At 38.1% G+C, this 23,023-nt stretch overlaps 2 protein-coding genes across 4 annotated transcripts; one reads left to right on the top strand and one right to left on the bottom strand.

Annotated features, from left to right (window-relative positions):
* Positions 1-701: 701 nt before the first annotated feature.
* ttf1.6 (transcription termination factor 1, tandem duplicate 6) lies at positions 702-16,961 on the top strand. Its single transcript, XM_089130010.1, has 10 exons — positions 702-774; positions 849-1,516; positions 1,703-1,888; positions 9,204-9,282; positions 9,396-9,526; positions 9,625-9,832; positions 9,940-10,026; positions 10,114-10,179; positions 16,181-16,266; positions 16,588-16,961. Exons 2-10 carry the CDS (start codon positions 850-852, stop codon positions 16,773-16,775), a joined length of 1,698 nt encoding a protein of 565 aa, XP_088986136.1. The 5' UTR covers positions 702-774; position 849; the 3' UTR covers positions 16,776-16,961.
* Positions 16,877-22,627, bottom strand: gsnb (gelsolin b). Of its 3 annotated transcripts, XM_089130007.1 has the most exons (17): positions 22,353-22,531; positions 22,169-22,199; positions 21,329-21,525; positions 21,084-21,238; positions 20,806-20,967; positions 20,553-20,702; positions 20,062-20,151; positions 19,843-19,975; positions 19,445-19,749; positions 19,214-19,347; positions 18,871-18,961; positions 18,425-18,595; positions 18,122-18,296; positions 17,891-18,012; positions 17,566-17,643; positions 17,419-17,479; positions 16,877-17,335 (listed from the first exon to the last, which is right to left on the bottom strand). In XM_089130007.1, exons 3-17 carry the CDS (start codon positions 21,519-21,521, stop codon positions 17,166-17,168), a joined length of 2,190 nt encoding a protein of 729 aa, XP_088986133.1. In that variant the 5' UTR covers positions 21,522-21,525; positions 22,169-22,199; positions 22,353-22,531; the 3' UTR covers positions 16,877-17,165. The 3 variants fall into 3 exon arrangements, with proteins under 3 accessions (XP_088986133.1, XP_039518040.2, XP_088986135.1); XM_039662106.2 differs by lacking the exon at positions 22,169-22,199 and having other exon boundaries at positions 22,353-22,627; XM_089130009.1 differs by lacking the exon at positions 22,169-22,199 and having other exon boundaries at positions 21,329-21,543; positions 22,353-22,532.
* Positions 22,628-23,023: the final 396 nt, after the last annotated feature.

The raw sequence follows: 23,023 nt of genomic DNA on the forward strand, positions 1-23,023 counted from the left end.
AAGGTTACATATGAGCAACAATAAAAGAATATGTCAAAACTCTGACAAACTAATAAATTATTAATGGCTTAATAGTTAGATTAATATTTTATACTATAATTATTAATAAATTGTGTCGTTTGCCATTACAATTATTCTGTAGAGAGTGTGGGGGGGGGGGGGTACGATTTGAAAACTAATTGCAATAGTTTTATCAACAAAGTGCTTATTTTTATTTTAATATAAATACGCATACATATGTGTTTTACTATGGTTTTACTACTAGCTGTATTGCTGATTGCTATTTATAGTAGTGTGACACTGTCACACATGGCACATGTTTTAACCACTTTATATTTAATTTTTAATGTTTAACATTATAATGATTTTATGTATAAGTTTTAATGCCATTTTAAAACTGACGTAGACAACATTTTACCATACATTAGCAACAATGAGCTAGCTAGAACAAAGCAGATACTGGATGAATACTGAATAACTATATACTTATATTTGTTATATATTTAAATGTAAGATATAGTAAGAAAGAATAGTGTTATGGACAGCATGGGTGAGATTCTCTGGTGCCATTCAGCATAGCGTATGTGTGCTAGCATACATTTGGAAAGATAATGTTTGTAATGACTCTCCTGTCTGAAAGGTGGCACTATACCTTCTATGTTACTTAATCCACCTTGTAATTTGCGATGAAGAAGTAGAGGAGGAAGAGTCCGCGTGGAAAACAAAACATTGCGCCAAAAGTTATGTACGAAACACGTGCAAGACCGTCAAGAGGTAAGTTGTAACTTTATTTTTGAAAAGCACGTCATTCTATCTGCCACTTCATTTTTTTTATTTGCCTTTTAAAGAATGGATGGAATACAGTCAGATTTGCGTAATAACATAATGGGACACCATAATGAGGAAACGTTGAAGAAGAGGAAGAAGAGAAAGAAAAACACGAATTTACTTGAACTCACTGAAAGCTCTAATGTGCAAACTGAGAAGCACAATGAAAAGAAACATAAGAAAACAAACAGTGGAGAATTGGAGAATATAAGTCTGCAGACACATACAGTTAAAAAGAAAAAAAGAAAATTAAACGAAGGAGGCGAGGTTGCCATTTTTGAGGAGGCTGCCATTTTTGAGGAGGCTCCTTCAATCATGGATGGTGGTGTCACAAGCCTGCATCAAGTAAAGGACATGAAAAGACCCACAGCAGAGTCACAAGAACTGAAAAAGAAAAAAAGTTCAACTGAAGAGAAGTCTGCTAAAGCAAAGAAAAAGAGAGAAAATGTAACTGAGATAAACTGTGATCACATGGCGCAAGAAGAACAGGAAAGTGGTGTACCTGCCCTACAAACTGGTACTGTAAAGCGCAGAAAAAAGAAAAACCGTTTGGAAGAACCATTAGTTGATCCAAATCTCCTGAATGAACTGAAAGAATTTTGTCCTAAAATAGAATCCAAAGACCCATCTGAAATCAATAAAATGATCGTTTATGACCTGCCAAGGTTCAGAGAATTCAGAAAGCAAGGTAGGCTGATTTGATCAAATGTTTGTAGTATTTTTGATTTTTCAATTTTAAGCCTGCTTGGAAGGAGACTTTTATTATTACTTTTATTTGTGTGAGTGTGTGTCTGCATTACACACACATATTTACTATTTTATCACAATACTGTAATATATAATATAATTTTGTCTTTTACTCTTATGTCTGCAGGCATCATGTTGAGACATGGAAGATTCTCAAATGCAGAAAATGAAAGGTTAAAACAGAACGTTAGTGATTTTGTCGCTCTCACAGGAGTGAAAGATGCTACCAAGCTCTTTCATCCAAAAATGTTTCCAGAAGAGAAATGGGAATTGACAAAGTTGAAAAAGGTCTACAGGTTTTTTGAAAGGATTGGTAAGTCTCAATCACATTGGTTTTACCTTTTTGGTAATACTGTTTCTATAGATGTTGGTTTTGTTTTTGAAAGTTTTATGCTAATCATCCTTCTGCACTATTAAATTTTTTTGTAGACACACAATCAAAGCCTTTTTCAGACTGAGAGCCAAAATCCAGTTTATGTGCATAATATCCATTTGGAATATGTTCATAATTATCAAGTGTGAAGGCAAAAAAAAAAAAAAAATCTCATACAATTTTACTAATCCGTTTCCATATGTGATTTGGAATCCTGTCCACATCTCACCCTATTCATATTTGGCTACCATACAAATCCACCAGTCACTGCTAATCGGCCTGGTCTGCAAACCTTTTTGAGACCAATGGAGACAGTAGTGCATATGCTGTGCATATCAGCCTCCTACGTTTCTGCCACTGGTTCAGTAGTTATCCAGCATGCGGCTCCGCCTTGGCATGTTAAGACAACATTTCAAATGTTTTTGGTGAATGGCTACCAACGATGTCCTTGCCATAGAAACCAAAGCAGATACTCCAGAGAGAGTACCATGGGACACATACAATGAATCTGAAATCGCACCACTCTGCACATTTCGACGGTGTAATTGAAGGAGACTTAAAATTGAGAAAGCCTTGAGAAAAACTAAATTTCTGAACACATGATGAGAAGCAGTAGATGTTTTTTAAAATACAGATTACATTATTTCATATATCAGCATAAACATATCTAGCTAACATTTATCATTTATTTACAGCTGAAATGTTAAATATGAAATTGCACAAATATTTTCATAACAGTATTTGCCACCTGGAATGAAGAAAGTGGTCAGCATGATTGAAAAGTGCTGCTTTGTTTATGGTTTATATATCTGCAGTCCTATTTTCATTTTCTTTCATTTTCACTTTTTGAATGACAAATATAGACTGTTGATACCTGTGAATATAGATGGTTATTTCCTTACACACAGGCGCAGAATGCACATGTTAGTTGGCAGTCGCCTATTGGTTTGTTAAAATGCAGAGGCGACAACCAGAGGCGGAAAGAGTACTGAAAATTTGTACTTTAGTATCTAAAAAGTATCTAAACCGCCACATACTGTTTACTGCCATTTATATATATATATATATATATATATCTCACTTTTTGTTCTTCCATTTTGTCAAGTCAATCCGATTGAATAGAGCTGTTTAATTCAAGTCTTCTGAAGAGACACGTCCGCTTTAAGGCCCGTACACACCGGGACGAATATCAGCGCGCGTTATTCGTCAGCGTTTTTCAACGTGTTTTTTGTGTTCACACCCAAGCGTTTTTCGCTGACGATGAGCCGAGTGAACATGCAAATTCATTCCCTGACATTAGATATGGTGCTTAATGAACAGAAATAATAATAATAGAATACTATACTAGGGTAATCATATTCATGTCTCAATGTTTTATTATGACAGATTAAAAAAAAGAATGAAATAATGATAGAAATAATATCTTCTGTATTAGAAAAATAAATAAATAACTAAATGAAATGCCTCCAAATGTAACAAAAATAGCTCTCACAAACTTACAAAAACGAACTAACAAAATCTATTTATATCTTTAGTTTACATCCTCTTTATCCTGTTTTTCTTCCTCATTCACCTTGTTTGCCCATCTATATTTTGCTGTAGAACTGATCTTTCCCAGCAGTTTTTTTGAAAACCAGGACATTTTCATCACTTAAAAACAGCCAGGACAGGACGCGGAAAGTGAAACAGGACGTGTGTAACGCAAAGTTGAGATGTTGCCCATGAGATAATAGCACTAGTTGTCGGATGAACAGATGCACGAGAGACGAGAGTTGTCGTATTTCCCCGCGTTTAATAAAACCACTCAAACGTTACACTCATCCTCATACATGGGGATCGACCGAGGAAAACAAAAACACAAACAAACATCTGGTCACAATAGTAAAATAAAATAAAATAAATAATACAAAGAGTCGGCAGAGCGGTTATTTCCTCTCCTCACTTGTCAAAATCTAACTGACACTATACGCACACTATGCGCAGTTCTCATCTCAACTCAGATTTCTATAAAGCACAAAGTGACCGTTTTACACATGTCCCGGGAAAACAGGACTGTTGGTCACCCTATACTATACTATTAATACAGAAATACTATTATCATATAGCTCTTTATGCTCCGAGACCAGCAGCTCAACATTCATCTTGCCCATAGGTATCTTATCTCTTCTTCGCCGCGTATGTGTGCTCGGCAAGACCGTTTTGTGTTTGACCGCCCCAAGTTGTGCTTTACTGTAACTTCAGAAGTACCAGACACGTGGAGATGGTCCTCACTGCGGAACATGAAATCCATGGGGAGGAGTCGGATCCAGATCCAACTCCTCCCACCTTACATACACCTAAACCTAACCAACTCCGCCCCCTGATACCTAAACCCACCCCTAATCCCTAAACCCAACCCTAATCCTACCCATCTCCACCCCTTGGATCGTGATCCGACTCCTCCCCGTGGATCTCATGTTCTGCATTGAGGTGCTACTGGACACGTGAGCAAACCCGCCAATCTCGTTGGTCGGATAGGTTTTGACGCGGCGCGTCAAACCAAAAAAACGAACCCGAGGCGTTTTTTTTAAAAATGACGCTTTTACGCGCGGCGTTTTTCACGTCGGTGTGAACACTCACATTGGCGCCCATTGTTTAGTCACGAGGCGTTAAACGTCGACGAATATCGCGCGTGAAATTCGTCCCGGTGTGAACAGGCCTTTATACGGTACTAAGAACATTTTCATTTAGGCTTTTGTTTACATATTTTTAAGCATTTATCAGTTAACCATTACTATCTCACTTAGTCATTTGCTCACTCGGTGTATTTTCTCAGTGAGCAAATAGAGCAAATAACCTATAAGTTACCCTATTTCTTTACAATAGGGTAACTTATAGGGAGTTATGGCGCTTTTCCACTGCATAGTACGGTTCGGTTCGGTACGGCTCACTTGTGGTGCTTTTCCACTGCATGGTACGGTACAGTAAGGTTCGCTTCAGGTCGCTTTAAATGGTACCTGGTCTGTTGAGGTTCCAAGCGTACCGTACCGGTACTAAAATGTGACGTGAAACACTGCAGATCACTGATTGGTCAGACAGAATCGTCACTACCAGCGTCACTACTAGCGTCATTGGATTTGCGACACGAGACACTTTTTTTAGCAGTATTTTTGTTTTGCTGCCATCAGCCTCATTTTAAACACATTTTTCTGTCTAGCAGTTAAAAACAACCACATACCGAGAATCAGGAACACCATCCCCTCGATAGTCTCCATTGTTCCTGTGTTGTGGCTTTGAAAATGTGGCGCTTTTAAGATGATGTCATGGCAGTAGAGGCGCGCGCAAAAAACGATCAGTCCCACACACTTTGAAGGGGTACTACTGCAGTGGAAACGCAAAGCGAGCCGAACTGTTCCGCGCCGAGTCGAAGCGTACTGGGCCGAACCGTACCGTACTATGCAGTGGAAAAGCGCCTTTAGTGGTGTTTCGGAGGCTGCTACTGCTGGAGATGATTTGGGAGAGGTCTGCCTCTTTACCGATCAGAGTGTGCGCTGACACGGAGTAAAGCCTTGTTTACTCGACGCGTCCACATGAGAGCGAAGGTGCGCGCTGCAAAAATGACATGTTCGGTGCACAAGACCGACCACGTTTCGCTTGGCTGTGTGCACGGATTTTTTTGTAACAGCGCACACGGCGCAGCGTCCGAGGATTAACGTCTTCAAGCCGAATCTGCCCCGAGCATGTACTTCTCATCGCACCGGCACCCCGTTTGCACGTCTAAAGTGCAAAGTTTATTAAGATTAAATAGACTAGATTATTTATATGTACAAATCAATACAAATGCCACTGTCCGAAACATTTCTAACATTTACATTGTAAAGAAATTAAAGATGCACCTTTGATTGTTAAAAGACATTTTGGTGCATTTCACTTACAGCCAATAAGATTTCCTGTAGCATTTTCATCGGTCAGGTGTGTGGAGGTCTATTCATATTAGTTGATAAGTAACTTTTGACAACGTTCAATCCGGGAGCAAAGAGAATTAAAGAGATTGTTCAATCAAAAATTTAAATTTGCTGTTGATCAACTCCAGATGCATTCAAGATACATGCAACTTTTTTTCTTTAGCACAACAGTAAAGAAGATTTTTAGCTGAAACTTGTTCTTGGTGATTCACATAATCCAAGTCAACGTCTGCCAAGCCCAAATTCAACTGAAAATGCAACTTTGAATGACTTCTGTTGTCTCAAAATTATTCAACCCCCTGAAAAAAATCCTCACAACAGCTCAAAACTGATGTTGTCTCAAGCAACATCATTGGCATGTAAATTCTATTGCTTCAGTTCAGTATAGAGCTTGACCGATATTGGATGGATTTTACCGATGACTAAGTTGGGCAGTACTTGCTGATAACCAATTAATTAACTTATATTTAAAAACAAATATTCTGAATCAAAATATAACACTCAAAGTAAAATAGTGCTGAAATGTATTACAAAAATTAACAGTATTATTGACTGCTGCATGAAAATATATTGAACTTTAAAATGCAATGTATGCATTTTAATTTATATTAATTAAAACATTAATTTACAGGTCAAGTGTCTCTGTGTGTGTTTAGCTATAGCCTAGAGAAACATGTTGTGTAAATTTCACAAGTAATAACAATAAGCTATCATTTGTTAACATTAGTTAATGCATTTTATTTCATGAATTATATGAAATATTATTTACAGGGTTTATTAGAATTTGTTAAAAAAAAAATTCATTGCTTTTATTACACGAACCGTTCGGTTCAAAAATGCGTACCGCAAAACCGAACCGAAAGCCTCGTACCGAACGGTTCAATACAAATACGTGCAACGTTACACCCCTAATCCCGACATTAACTCATTAAATGTTTTTTTGTAATCTCCGGTCACTTTTCCTTTTATGATGTATTTTTTTACTTTTCTGGCAACAAGAATTTGCAATGCAGCCTTTTCAACTTGCCGAGCCGTGGCGTGCCTCTCACTCTGCTCTGCTCCTCCGCTTCTGCTTCTTTCAGTCATGTCATGCTAGCTCTGAATGAAAACGCATTGTGGAAATGCGTTGGCCTAGTACTTTATTTCCCTCTCTGCTATTATAGTTTTTCAAGAGGGCGGAACTACATGGAAGCCTCCATAGACTTACCTATAACATGTATATAAAGATAATAAATTCTTCGTTTAATAGGATAAGTCAGATAATTGGCAGATGTATTTGTACACCATTGAGGACATATTTATGAATAAAAATATTGATTTTAAGTAATAAATTACATAAGTTACACATAGTCCCATAGTGCTGGAAAAAAAGATGCAACATTCTTAAAAGCTTTTTACTATTCCTGCCAAACTTCCATGGTTACAGTTAGTGTTTCTATATTGAAAATGGTCCAACGAATCGTTCGGTTTGTTATGCGTACCGAACTAAAAGCCTTTTACTGAACGGTTCAAAACGAATACGTGTATTGTTACATCCCTACTGATAACGTAATCCGAAATGTGCATGTGGGCACATCCACTTCTGCAGAAATGCATCTTAGCTGGCTGAAGGCCAATTTATACTTCTGCGTAGGGTGCGCGCAGTAGGTACGGCGTAGCATACGCACAGACGCGTCCCATTGCGCGTACCCTTCGCCGTCGCCTGACGCGCACCTCCTCAAAAATGTAACTACACGTCGCGATGACGCGGACCGCAAGATCGGTGATTGGTCGGCTTGGTAGCATCGCATTTCCTCCTACGCATTTCCGCACGTACCTTCTCACGCATTTCCATCACTGTCTATGATTTCCACACGTACCATCTCCTCCGACGTCTTCTCTCATTTCTGCCTTTCAGTTTTAGTAATTTCACTAAAGTGAACTGTTTTTCCACCTCAATAAGCTCCAACTCCAACATGATCCACTCTCTTTCAATCGCTATTGCTTGTAGTACCCTAGCCGCGAGGAATCTAAACACAGTGGAACAAACTCTCCGCCGCCAACTAGCGTTTCAGAGCAGTACTGCAGAGCAACAAGACCTGAACGCAAAAGTATAAATGCTCATAACGGCGTCGCCTACGTGCGTAGCCAACGCCGCACATTACGGCGTACCCTCGACGCAGAAGTATAAATTGGCATTGAGAATTAATAAATTATAGAATGAATAAACAACCCAAACTGGATATAAACTAATGAATATAGACGGTAACAATCGCAACCTCTACTTCAGTATTCTTGGAGAAAATGTGTTTCACCATAGCATTATGGTGGGAGCCGAGGCGCTTAATGTGCGCACATTTCAGGTGTGTGCGCGATAGACTGTTGAAAAAGGTGGACAACGCCCCCTTCATTCTCTTCTTTTGGTGAAAACTGAAGCCGACAAAGTCTTAATATGGTGCTAACATCTTGCGCAGATTTGGGACCCGAGTCTGCGCAGTAGTGAGCGTGGGAGTCGGGACTCAACCCAAGTCTGTGCAGTAGTGAGCAGGAAGCAAAGCCGCGATATCAAGGTCCCGTCCTAACTCTTGCAGAAACTGTTAGTACAGACATTTAGGAAAAAAATCGCTAAAGTTTTGCGCAAATCTGTAATGGAAACACACCTAATGTCACATGAGCAGCATAACTGCGATAGAGATGATAGTCTAAATAGTGGATATCGCCCGTCATTCCAGGAAATCCCTATCGCTGTAGCTGAATAAACAGGAGATTGAACATGACCAATAAACACACAACTGCCTTATTCTGTGTAAGAAGCCACATCATCACAGAAGGATGCTCAGCTATCCTTATGAAGTGAGTTTGGAGTAAAAGCATGTTATTAAATGTTGTCTTTTGTTGGACAAGAGGTTATTAAATGCTTCTCATTTTTGGAAAGCTGTTTGACACATGTTGCTTTTTCAAATGCACGTTATAAGTGATTCAAACTCGCAGTGCTTTCAGGTGGAGCACCGTTTACAGAGCCGTACATCAATGACGCATAAAAAATAATCGCAGCCTTTGCCATGTCGATTTAAGTGTGATTAATAGTGCAGCCTCTATCGGTTAATCGTGTCTACTGGTATATCGCCTACTCCTATACATCTTGCATGGCATGAGGATGAATAAATGATGAGACAATTTTTGTGTTATGTTGGAGTCCCATAAACTTAAACTTTTCATTCAAGTACATATTGAACATTATAAGAAAAATTTAAATATTGAATACTGAAAATCTAACATTTTTGTTTCTTAAAGAATTTGTTTATCTTTTTTTCCAAATCAAATTTGAACAGCGGATGGAATTCCCAGGTCTTGTCATGAAGTTTTTACCCGTGGAACGAAAGTTTTTGATGGTAGAAACTATAAGGGAAGGTAAATGAAAGTATAATTTAAGTCATTTATTTGGTTTGAGAAAACTGATCTGCTATGCTTTTTCATTTAGTTTTGTAACAAACCTCCATGCTTTTCTTTCCTTTTCTTAAAAGGTTTTCAAAAGAAGAAATCAAAGCATTGCTCAAGTATCATACATTACATGGCAGTAACTGGCGAAAGATTTCTGAGCTGACTGGTCGAAGTTCTTTTTCTCTTGAGAAACGTTTTTCCCAAATTAGTTCTGGTAAGTCTATTTCAGCAAGCCTCTTTTAAAAATGTCCAAATATGTACATTTCAATTTTAGTGACTATTGGTCATTTTGTATATCATCTTATCACACAGCTAAAAAAAGTGGACCGTGGTCTGTGAAGGAGGAGCAGAGACTTTTGAGGGCTGTACGAGACCATATTGTAACTGAGTTGAAATCTGAGTCGCCAAATAACACAACACCAAAACGAGTCAGTAGAGAAATGCTCTACCAAAAATTACCTTGGTTCAATATTGCACTGAAGGTTAAAACTCGATGTTGGAGCAAATGCAGAGAGAAATGGTGAGTCATTTAAAACACTTTTATATTAAATGGAGGTACATTTTAAGTTATAAGTTATTCTCTATTTGTATAATCAACATTGTTGAATTTACACCTTCACCCCTAAGGTTGAACATGCTCGCTGTACGGATGTCCTCAGGGACTTTATGTAGGGGAAGGAAAGCTCAGGAGGCCAAAATCAGACTCATTAAAGCGTAAGAGATCTTGATTTTCCATGCTTGCTTAGCTTTTGTTATTCTGTTTTTCTTTACCTTGCTTTAAGAAATCATCTATTTACACAGAATGTATCAAATGCAAGTGGAGGATGTTACTGATGTCGACTGGGATGATCTCACGGCTGTATTTGGGTGAGGATTATTTGCAGTTGGGGTGGGTGGAATGGCAAAAACATATAGCAAATATTTTTTCAGGCAGGATCATTATCTTATCACAGTTATTTTTCCATATTGGTTCGCAAGACTAATTAAAGGGATACTCCACTTTTTTTAGAAAATGGGCTCATTTTACAACTCCCCCAGAGTTAAACTGCTGAGTTTTACCTTTTTTTGAATCCATTCAGCCGATCTCCGGTTCTGGCTGTAGCACTTTTAGCATAGCTTAGCATACATCATTGAAGTGCTCTAGACCATTAGCATTTCTCAGAAAAAAATTACCAAAGTGTTTCGATATTTTTCCTATTTAAAACTTGACTCTTCTGTTGTGACATCGTGCATTAAAACTGACGGAAAATGTAAAGTTGCGTTTTTCTAGGCTGATATGACTAGGAACCATACTCTCATTCCTGCGTAATAATCAGGAAACTTCACTGTCGTACCATGAGTGCAGCAGGCGTAATATTATGACGCAGCGCCTGCAAATAGCCCTCAGCTTCTAACGTGACCGGGACTAAGTTTGTGTATTCATTGCGCCTGCTGCACTCACGGTACGGCAGTGAAGTTTCCTGATTATTACGCAGGAATGAGAGTAGAGTTCCTAGTCATATCAGCCTAGAAAATCGCAATTTTATATTTTCCGTCTGTCTTACCGCACAATGTAACTACAGAAGAGTTCAGTTTTAAAGGGTTAGTTCACCCAAAAATGAAAATTAAGTCATTAATTACTCACCCCCATGCTGTACCAACCCCGTAAGACCTTCGTTCGTCTTCGGAACACAAATGAAGATATTTTTGATTAAATTTGAGAGCTGTATAACTACCACATTGGCTCCTAAGGGACTGCCTCTTGACGGCCCAGAAAGTCAATGAAGAAAATGTTTAAATATCCCAAGTGACTACCGTGGCTCAACTATATGTTTATCAAGCGACGCGAATACTTTTTGTGCGAAAAAACAAACAAAAATAACGAGTTTATTCGACTATTTCTTTTCTTCCTTGTAGGCCAGAAACGAGACTTCCTTAGATTTCCACGACGCATGCGCGAGAATTGCGATCTGAAGTAGTGCAGAGCGGCTCTGAAGTAGTGTAAGCAGATCGCAAATCTCGCGCATGCGTCGTGGAAATCTAAGTTAGTCTCGTTTCTGGCCTACAAGGAAGAAAAGAAATAGTCGAATAAACTCGTTATTTTTGTTTGTTTTTTCGCACAAAAAGTATTCGCGTCGCTTGATAAACATATAGTTGAGCCACGGTAGTCACTTGGGATATTTAAACATTTTCTTCATTGACTTTCTGGGCCGTCAAGAGGCAGTCCCTTAGGAGCCAATGTGGTAATTATACAGCTCTCAAATTTAATCAAAAGTATCTTCATTTGTGTTCCGAAGACGAACGAAGGTCTTACGGGGTTGGTACAGCATGGGGGTGAGTAATTAATGACTTAATTTTCATTTTTGGGTGAACTAACCCTTTAAATAGGAAAAATATCGAAACATTTTGGTACTTCTTTTTGGGAGAAATGCTAATGGTCTAGTGCACTTCAATGATGTATGCTAAGCTATGCTAAAAGTGCTAATGCCAGAACCGGAGATTGACTGAATGGATTCAAAAAAGGTAAAACTCAACAGTTTAACTCTGGGGGAGTTGTAAAATGAGCATATTTCCAAAAAAAAAGTGGAGTATCCCTTTAAGTTACTTAGCAGTACTGCCTAATTTCCCTTCTATTTAAATAATAGAACCCTACAAGGTATCAAAAAATAAATGTGTTTGTGGGGTGGGGGGGTTTTAAATTTTCTAAATTATCTTAGAAAAAAAGGTCTATTGGTAAATTATGTTGTCTTTAACAATCCTTGTTGCATTAAATACAAAAATGACAGTTCAAAAATGGGGAGAAGCACTTCATGTTTGTTTGTACTTTTTAAGAAGTACCAGATTAAAGCTATCTCAATATCCTTTTAGATAGAACTGCAACTTAATATTATGCTACAGTCCACATTCTATCAATCTCTCTGTAAAGGCAGATCGAGGAGACATTTTAATCGTTCACTATCTATTGTCATGTTGCACACTGTGACCCCAATGTGACTAAATGAATAACATCTCGTAAAAACATGTACCATTTTGGTAGTTTAAACACCCTATTAATCTACTATATACAGTTGTGTTCAAAATAATAGCAGTCCAACATCACTAACCAGATCAATCACTGTTTTTGGTAGAAATTATATTTCTACATAGCAAATGATTTACTAGTAGGTGTAGTAGAGTAATAGAAAAACAACAGACCCAACAGTCATGACATGTATGTTGCTAGTTCTGTATAATTGAATCATTAATTGAAAGGGGTGTGTTCAAAATAATAGCAGTGTGGAGTTCAATTAGTGAGGTTAATAATTCTGTGACAAAACTAGTGTCAATTAGTGGCCCTTATTTAAGGACGAAGGCAGTACTGGACTGTACATGGTGGTTATAGTGCATTTCTCTCTGAAGATCTGAATAAAATGGGCCGTTCCAAACATTGTTCAGAAGAACAGCCTACTTTGATTAAAAAGTTGATTGGAGAGGGGAAAACTTATAAAGAAGTGCAGAAAATGATAGGCTGCTCAGCTAAAATGGTATCAAATGCTTTAAAATGGCAACCAAAACCAGAAAGACGTGGAAGGAAACGGAAAACTACTGTTCAAATGGATCGAAGAATAGCCAAGATGGCAAAGACTCAGCCAATGATCAGCTCCAGAGTGATCAAAGAAGATCTCAAGTTACCCGTGAGTACAGCAACAATTAGAAGACGCCTATGTGAAGCCAAGCTATCAGCAAGAAGCCCCCGCAAAGTCCCATTTTTAAAAAAAACGACATGTGCTGAAGAGAATACAATTTGCTAAAGAACACATTAACTGGCCTAAAGAGAAATGGCGCAATATTTTGTGGACTGATGAAAGTAAGATTGTTCTTTTTTGGGTCTAGGGGCCATAGACAGTTTGTCAGACGACCCCCAAACACTGAATTCAAGCCACAGTACACTGTGAAGACTGTGAAGCATCATGATATGGGGATGTTTCTCGTACCATGGTGTTGGGCCTATTTATCGTATCCCACGGATTATGGATCAGTTTGAGTACATCAAAATACTTAAAGAGGTCATGTTGCCTTATGCTGAAGAGGAAATGCCCTTGAAATGGGTGTTTCAACAAGACAACGACCCAAAACACACGAGTAAGCGTGCAGCATCTTGGTTCCAGACCAACAAGATTAACGTTATGGAGTGGCCAGCTCAATCCCCGGACCTTAATCCTATAGAAAACCTTTGGGCTGACATCAAAAATGCAGTTTTTGAGGCAAAACCAAAAAATGCAGAGGAACTGTGGTCTGTAGTGCGATCGTCCTGGGCTGGAATACCTGTTCACAGGTGCCAGGAGTTGGTCGACTCCATGCAACACAGATGTGAAGCAGTTCTCAGAAACCATGGTTATACAACTAAATATTAGTTCAGTGATTCACAAGAAAGCTAAATCTTCAAGTATTTTTCAGTTTATACAGTAAATGTTTGACTTTGTAAGGAAAAATGCAGACACTGCTATTATTTTGAACAGCCTAATTTACCTTTTTCTACACTTTCTATAAAGTAAAAACAAATTTCATAAATTTTTCTTTATGTTTTGATCTTGAATAGAATGTGCAGTGTTCCCAATGCAATTTTGTGTATTGAAATAAAAGTTGTTTTTAGGATTTTGAGCTTTACTCATTTTTTTGAACACACTGCTATTATTTTGAACATAACTGTATATATAAATATAAAATTTGCCCCCAAATAGGATTTTGACACTGCATTTCATTTTATCATTTGAAAGAAAAATGTCAATGAGGCAAATTATCTGGAAATGCACAAAGCACATAATTACCTGTAGAGGCAAGTGCTGTTCTCTTTGATTGGTTGTTTGTTTTTTTAAATTTTAGTTTTAAAATTTTTCAATTAAGGCTACGTTCAGACTGTCAGTCCAAATCCATTATATCCGATTAGCCTGGCTAATGTCGGACCCATAGACAGTAAAAGAAAGGTTGGACCACTTCTCATTGAGACTGAGACGTGGTCTCTGGGGACCACATGTTCATTTTCTCGTATTTGAGGCGTGGTTTACAAATGTCCAGAGCCGTTCATTGTGTGCTACGAATGTCTATCAAATACGTAGCTCATAGCCAATCGTTTCAATTATACCAGATGACGGTATGTCGAACGACAGAAATTAGACGAGGAAGAAGACGATGGATCAGAGATTTGTGTATACGATGGCATATGTATTTAAGGCTGCATCGAATGGTAACTTCACGTCTGCTGCCATGTTTGATCCATATGTATAAACAAACTGCTTCGGTGTGTCGCATAGACGTCGTCATCAGCTTGCTGCTCCTTCCCCATTCTGTGATTGGTCCCCTCTCTGAGGCGAAAATCTGGTTCATGGTATCCAGGCTGCCTATAGACCATTTCACAAGATGTAAACAACACTGGTCCAGAAGCACTTCCTGTTTCAGTTTTTAACACTACATAAAAGCTGGGATAAAATACAACCAACAGAACATTTAAAACTCAATCAAAAAGTTAAACAAACATCTTTAAGATGTTTTCTTTACATGTGAAATAAAGAAAACAGTTACAAACTGAAACAGGAAGTGCTTCTGGACCAGTGTTGTTTACATCTTGTGAAATGGTCTATAGCAGCATGAATAAAGCAGCATGGGAAAACCCAGGCTTATATCCGATTGAAATCTGATCAGATTTAGTAAGTGTGAATGGCAAAAAAATCACATGAAACGTGATTTTTGCAAATCCATTTTGAGCTACATTCCTATGTGGTGTGAAATTCTATTTAAATCCCATTTCTGGAAATCCGTTTCAGTCTGACTGCTCTGATCGGATTTCGTGTGGTTTATGCGACTTTCTCACGCCACATAAAACAAACGCCAGATGTTGTTATTGGAAACATGTTGAAAGTCGCTGCAGAAAAAAGGTTGTGTTGCCAGATGAGCAGAAAATAATGAAGACATGTTTTGAAACCAGTGGAGATGACAGCTAGGAATAAAGTCATTCATCAGCCACGTTTCTGCTGCTGCTGCCTCAAAAGACGCACAGTGGCTACACGTTGTCATGTTGTAAATAAGCAAAGCATCTATATGGCAAAGCCCTCCGTGTTGCGGAAGTGTTTTTGGTGCATACCGACCAACACAATATAATTTCCATAGAAACCAATGCAGAAGACTTTGACACCCCAATCCATGTAAAAATGGTCACACCAGGTTGGCTATAATAAAATGGCACATTAAATGTGTAGAAGTTGCTAACTCACTACCTTCAACTAAGTCTACTACCATTTTGGCTGTTTTGACATGACGTCATGACAGTGCAAGACTTGAACTGTTTTTCTAGTTGGAAATTCATAATTATTACAAAATTCTGACATATGAATACAGCCTAATACCACCACCTGTAAATAACAGATGCAGTGAATACAAAGGACAGCTTTGTTAAATTACCGTTAGTGATAACTTAATTGAACAAACCTAGAAGAAGATCGTAAATATGGATTTACCAGTGTAATATTTATGTATATTTTTTATTTATGAAAAAGTATGAATCAATGTGAGGTCTTATATTTGAAATTTTTCATTTATTTATTTTAGAATTTATATTTGTAGTGTGGTATAACTATGATATGAGGACCAATTAAATTAAACCCCAGATTAATTGAAACAATGGTGTTTGAACATTGAAAGCATTTCAATCAAACAGAGATAAGTAAGGTGAGATTGCTTGATCCACAATAAAGAGAATATCCCTAAGGAGTTAATTAAGTTGGGGTAAATAGTATCTGAGCGCAATTACACGGGTTATATTATTCAGGTTCCCAACAAGTAAATGGAATAATGCAACTGCTTGTTCAAGCATAATGATTGTAACCAAGCTTGATGTCATGTCTTTGTCTCATAGGGATGTTCCTCCAGCACATGTGCAAGCAAAGTGGCACCAGCTTAAAGTTTGCTATGTGCCGAATTGGAAGGCCAAGTGTTTTGGAGGCAAGTGCTTTAATTTATTCCACATTATTGTTGAATTTAGGTTTTTGCTGTATAGATCTTCTGTTTTCCACAGGGTACTCCAAAGATGGCTTTCTAAAAATAGTTTTTGAGACTTAACATATTCTTGTACACAATTTACTGTACTGTTTTAAAGACTCAAATCTAGGCCAGCCAGAGACTTCAGAACATGTAAAAACAATAATAATATATATATTTTTCTTTTTTTTCTAAAAACCTATGTTTTTGGCTCATTTAATGACTGGTGTTTGAATTTCCTACTGCATGTCTTTTAATGTATTGCATGTCTGATGTTTTCTCCAGACATTGTTGACTTCCTCTATGAAAAAATCTTGCCAGGCCTGGAGAAGGATTGTGAAGACCTCGATGACGATGAGCTGAAGGTTGAACAGAAGCAGAGCTTTCTTATATCTGACATTTTTCAGGACATTAATGAGGATGATTGCTGTGACAGTGATGAAGAGAGTGTCCAGAAAGAGGACAACACTTGAACTCTGATCACTTGTACTGTATAAATCTTAAAATTAGACCTTAAAAATTATTTCTTTAAACCATTACACTAAATATTCCACCACTGTAAAGAAAAAGCATGTTTAAGAGGTTTGATAGTTCCTTTTATTCTTCTGTTCATACATTTGATTAAGCATTGAATAAACAATTTGTATTATACCTTTAAAGATCTTCTGGACATGGACATTTTTAGAAGTGTAGACCATAAAGAGGTAAAACAAGGACAAGTAAGGTAAACAATGTTCTGTCTATCTCAGTTGAGAAATGTTAGGTAGTATGAATTGTTTGTAGGTAGCTTTAAGCATTTGCATTTTACGTTAGATTAAAAGAACACAAGCAATCCTGTCTCATTGCCCCCACAAGCCTTTCGATTACATTTTCAAACCAGTCATGGCCCGTTGCAGTGGGTCAGAACTCCAGAAATCGTGGTTCCAACCCAGAAACCAGCCTGTGAATGTGGGAGGTTCAAAGCCCTGCTTCACTGTAACAATGGGAGTTCTCTTGTCCCTATTGGCAGGGTCTGATTCAATATATTTGACCGCTAAAATAAAAAAAGACCAGGATGAAGATAAATCATTAAGTAATGAAAGCAGCAATGTTGCAAAAAAAATTGGGTTTTCTCACCTGAAGTCAAAGTTTCACTTTTTTCATCTTCATTAGCTTCTTTTCCAATCCAAACAAAGACCTATGTGACAATGATTAAGCATGAAAGGCATTAGATTTCATATTCTTTATAGAGTGCATTTTTTTACAAGCGTCATACAGGTTTACCTGATCCCAGGTGTCCAGGATAATGATATCATCTGGAGCCAAGTCCTCCTGGGTCATCTCTCCTGGCACCTCTTCAATCTTGATTGGTACAGAACAAACAAAAATTATGAACTATAAAAGCATTTCAGTGATCGAGGCTCCAGCATCCCTGTTACCCTGCAGAGGATAAAGCGGCTTGAATAATGCTGGGATAGATTTCAGTGGACTATAATTAATTTAAAACACATCTCTGGATCAATTTAAGAACAGTTAACATTTAGGAACTCTTGATTGAAGTCTTGATTACTAGAATCGTGTTTACATTCTTGGCAACATGGAAACTCACAAGGAATTGGCCTGTCTTGTTAGAGCATGCAAACAGCTTAGGAGGATGGGTGTCCATTTTGTTCTTAAGCCTTTCAGAGGTGCGATACTCTGCTTTTCCTCCAAGAGTGCTCCAGAAGTCATCTATGTAGAAATTTGAAAAACATTTGTTTTAGAAGGGTTCTTTTATATTTTAAATACAATGTCAAATAAATGCATTTAAACACTCCTCTACCAGTGTCTGTACACCTACCTCCCTCTGCTCCTTCAGATATCTCTGAAAGGTCCACTCCTAAAATGCTGCCAAGCTTTTTGGCTCCATTCTTTTCTGCATCACTTATACCCTGACCCAGCCACACCATAGAGCCTGAAGGAGTCACCAAAACAAAGGCATCGTTGGAGTTGAGGCTAGAGGCCACAGCGTCAACCTGTTTCGGGGAAAGTGAACAATTTTCGTCCAAGGAGAACCAATTTTGCATACATTTTAAAATGAAGAACAATAAACAACACTGAATCATAAAACGGTACAGCTAAAACACGTTTACTCTTGACTCACCTCAACAGCTCGTGTGTGCCCAGCAGTGTTGGCACGCACTTGGAAAAGGCGGACTAGAGGAGCTTGTGATTGGCCACCCTCTCGTGAAGTTCCACCCTTGTGCACCACCATTGGTTGCCCACCAAAGATACTCATTAGGTGAAGGGGTTCTTTGCCTTGAATTACTCGCACCTTAATAAACATGCACATTCAAGCTGGTTTTACTGATTCGTTTTGATGGTCTATGTCAAACAATTCTGCTCCAGTCCTAATTAAGTATGCCAACCTGCAAATCAAGGTCAGGATTGCTAGAAACCTTCAGGCAAGTGTGTTAGGGCAGTTTGGAGCTAAACACTGCAGGAGATTAGCCCTCAAGAAGCATGTTTGGACAACTCTTGTCTATAATTTATTAGACTACATGTAGAAGGTGAATAATGTAATCATTCATTGCACAAAGCAAGTGTCACCTGCACAGCACTTCCACCAAGCTCTGCATCTAGCTGGACAGCAAGAATGGCAGAAGTTCCTCTTTCATCTTGACTGGACTCTTCCCCCTGCCTGTGGACATAAACGAAATGTGATGAACCTCTGCAGTGATGACTCATCCTATTGACGAACAGAGGCCCAGCCTGGTGGGGCTAAGAAATAATTGAAAGACCATTGTGTTCTGTTACCCGAGTGTTCTTGTGTAACATGAGCAGACAAAGCCCTTGGCTTAAGACCAATTCCTTAGGCATTCAGTGTTTATTTTTCAGGTTCAGGATTCATAAAGGACTGAATGAAATCCAGAAGTAGGTCTGTAGCTCTTACCATATATATATAATCTGCCCCTGACGTCCCCCATGCCTGTAGGTGTACAGGATGATGTAACTATCTCCTCCAAAGAACTGCCCATGAATGGATGAGTCAACTGGAACCTTGTTTGATCCCTCAATGCGCCAGATCTTTCCAAAGCAATGAAACAAGACAAATTGTCCATTCATTTGTCTACTTAATCACTTGATCGTTGCAATCTGTTACATAACAGCAGAAGACGTTTACCTTTAACTCCCCCTTCCCGTCATCTACCATTCCATGTTGAGCAGCCATTGCCTCTGAGTTGTGCAAAGATGATGCATCAAAGGGCACTTTCTTGATCTTGGCAATTCTGTTGGGCACATAGGCTTGTCCCATACCTTTTGTCTGCTCTGTATCATGCCACAACTTAAAGAATTGTTTGAAAAGAGGAGTCTCTCCATTCTCAGGGATGATCTGGAGCTCAGTGTGTTTAGGATAGCCCATCTGACTTATGAAGTCCTCAGCAGCTTTCATACCTGAACTTCGTTCTTCTTTATTAGCCTCTTTACCTGTTTTATTAAAGAAATAAAGGTTAAAATGTACGTTTAGGCATGCCACAAGATGCAAATTTTGAATACATTTGAATTATCTGCTAAGCGGACCTTTCCAAACAAATATCTTGCCATTGGAACCGTGGTCCAAGATAAAGCAGTCAGTGGACTGCAGTTCACTCTGGGAAAAAGGGTTCTGTTCAGCCACCAAAGTGACAGACATAGTCCCACTGGCATTTGACACCTGAGCAATAATGAACACAAGAATTACCCATTTTTGTGGATTTAAGATAATTCCTCAGGGAAAACCTGAAGTATAGCTTATTGTACCTTGTACAATTTGGCCGACTTCCTGTTGGACGCGTCAGTCTTTGTGTCTTCAGACTGCGCATCAGGAAGTTCAGGCTTTGGTCCAAGAATCTGATAAAATATAATACAGCACTCTCATTTAGAACAAAATACTGAATACTTAGTAAAGGCTGCAATAAACTACATGACTCCCCCCCCCCCAGTTGAGGAAGTCAGCCAGTTTAGCTGGAAGATATCAAAAATGTTTGAAATGTTTGATTTTAGAATTGTTAGTCTGTTGTCTTCAACAACTGAGGCACGTCTCTATTTGAGTTTGTTGTAGTCGGAACGACTTGAATGTCTAGTAGTGTGATCCTCAGTCAAACAGTGTATGATGGTCAGTTCTGAATCTGATGCATGTCTAGTGTTTTAAGAGCTGGTTAGATTTTATAAGTTGTGTAGTGTATTCCAGCCTTAAGGCACAAACCTATATCAAAAATGAGTGAAGAAAAAAATACTCCTATTATACTAACCGCTAGTATCTTCTCATTCTCCGATCCTTCTTCACATACAAAAAGTTTTGCTCTCCCACAACGCTCATTATCACGAATATCTTTGGAAACATTGGTGGCTTTCAGTCTTTCAAACTGGTTACACTTGGTCCCACACCACTGGTATATCTCCTGATGCAAGTATAAGCATAGTAATAGCATAAATACAAGGAATACATTATAATAAAATGCAAAATAGAAAAGAAGCAGAACATTAATTCATATCATCTTTCACCTCTCCAAGATCAAGGATGAAACAATCACCCTGGTTGAAGCTGGCCCAACTCACTGGTACTTCAATGGCCCGGATTACACGTCTGCCACTCACATGGAGAACTCGCTTCACATTCACTGCATCAGATGCTATGTGTTTGAATCCAGATGCAACTCCACCTTGCTGAAGAAATAAAAAACAGTTTGATGAGTACAATGGCATCTGTGGTTTTGTGATGAACTTAGGATTCAAAAACATTTTGTGCATTAAAGCATTGTAAATTGAATAACTCTACCTACCATGTACTTAAGGCCTGATTTGAAGTAGCCTACAAAGGTCTTTGACTCATATCCCTGGACCTCTCTGTACTGGATGGGTTTTCCTCCAAGGAAATCATCCATTTGGATGGTGAAGATAGCAGCGGCTCCACTCTCATCCATTGTGCATGCATCACCTGGAGATACCATTTAACAATATTCATAAACAAGTTTCAATAAAAGTGGTCACAGTGGACAATTTAGATTTACATTAACCACAGTATTACCTATCCAGAAGTGAAGGTCATATTGTAGACTCCCAGACTTTTGTTTTATGGTATTAAGAATGAGGTAGGTATCACCTGTGTAGAAGCCACCATGAAGACTATGAGGAACAGGCACCAAATCCATGTTTTCAATCCTCCATACCTGCAGGCCTGTCTGCTTTCCTGCTTTCTCAAATTCAGGGTGGTACACCATGGTGCTGTTAGAAAAACAACAACTATTATAAATATTATATACAATAGCCATATTTTGCATACTTGTGTTCCACATGGTCTAATGTTAATTAATTAAAAAGAGGAAGGGTGGTGTACTTTGTTTCCCATAAAATACATTATTTTAGCTTCCATCAAAGAGAACAAAGGCAGTTCCTGACTATTTGTCAAGATTTTTTTTCTACATCTCAAAACAGTCAAACTGCTCTCCCGGTAATGCCCCAGGGCAGGCAGAGATTTCCACCCCCACTGGAAAAAAAGAAGAAACAGAAAGGGCGGGGCTTGTCTCACACTTACACATTTACACTTAACACAATAGTACAAGGAAAAAGTTATCCTGCTGATGTTATTCATATAAAATGATTTTATTGTTTAATACAGTGATATTATAATTGCAATGAAATTATGATATTATAAAATGTTTGTTTATAGAGATGCTGATGCATTTATAATACCACTGGGCTATAGCAGATCAGATTGTAGAATCTCGCATTAATAAATGGACAAAATAATAATAATAAAGCAAATTATATATATATATATATATATATATATATATATATATATATATATATATATATATATAAATGATGGCATTACTTTTTTTACGCATACACCCAAGATACCTACCCTGAATCAATTACAGCTGCTTACAGAGATGCTTGAGAAAAGTAAATAATTGATAGCAACATCAGATGCACAGAAAAGTGACTGTATCAGGAAACTATTAGGAATTACTTCTTCTCAATTAACAAAACGTCATCGATTAGCATACATTCACTTCGTAACTTATAAATAAATATATTATGCCTACCTGTTTGATAAATCTTTCTTTTAAGGTATTATCAGCAAGAGTCTGGGCGACAGCTGTATATTTGAGAAGTGAGCTAAGCTTCCGCACGTACAGGGAGTAACACCTTTCTTTTACCGTCTATGAGTAACACAGGTGTGTTGCATTTGCATATGAAACCCCTCCTTGTATTAGAAACAGCACTTCCGTCTTCAGAATCAGGTTTCTTTCAGGGCAAAAAAAAAGTGTAGTGTAGAGTTTGCGGTTTACACCGGTATAATTTAGGTTTAAACGCACATTATATGTTTGCAATGATTTAATTGTTAGTGCGTTTCCGGTTTCATCACATTCGCATCAGTCATAATAAAATACCATTAACGTTACCCAGGTGCCATCCATATGACCATGAGTTTTTCTTAATCTGACTGACATGATTCATGCACGAGGCAAATCACATTCATGATAATATACAAAAATAATAAAACCATTTCCCAGGCCAACACAAACTGCAATTAAAACTTAAAAACATTAATATTTTATTTACATTTAAAACACGCGTGGCGACTTGCCTTGACCAGACATTTATGGAAAAATACACCTTTTGGCTTTTTGACAAGCGTCTTCCCTTTTCTCTGATTCAGTGTCATTTAAGTAAAATCTGATGAGTAAATACCAGTTGATCTCGGTTTTTTTTC

Source organism: Pimephales promelas, chromosome 4, assembly GCF_988280905.1.
Source record: "Pimephales promelas chromosome 4, fPimPro1.hap1.1, whole genome shotgun sequence".
NCBI lineage: Eukaryota > Metazoa > Chordata > Actinopteri > Cypriniformes > Leuciscidae > Pimephales > Pimephales promelas.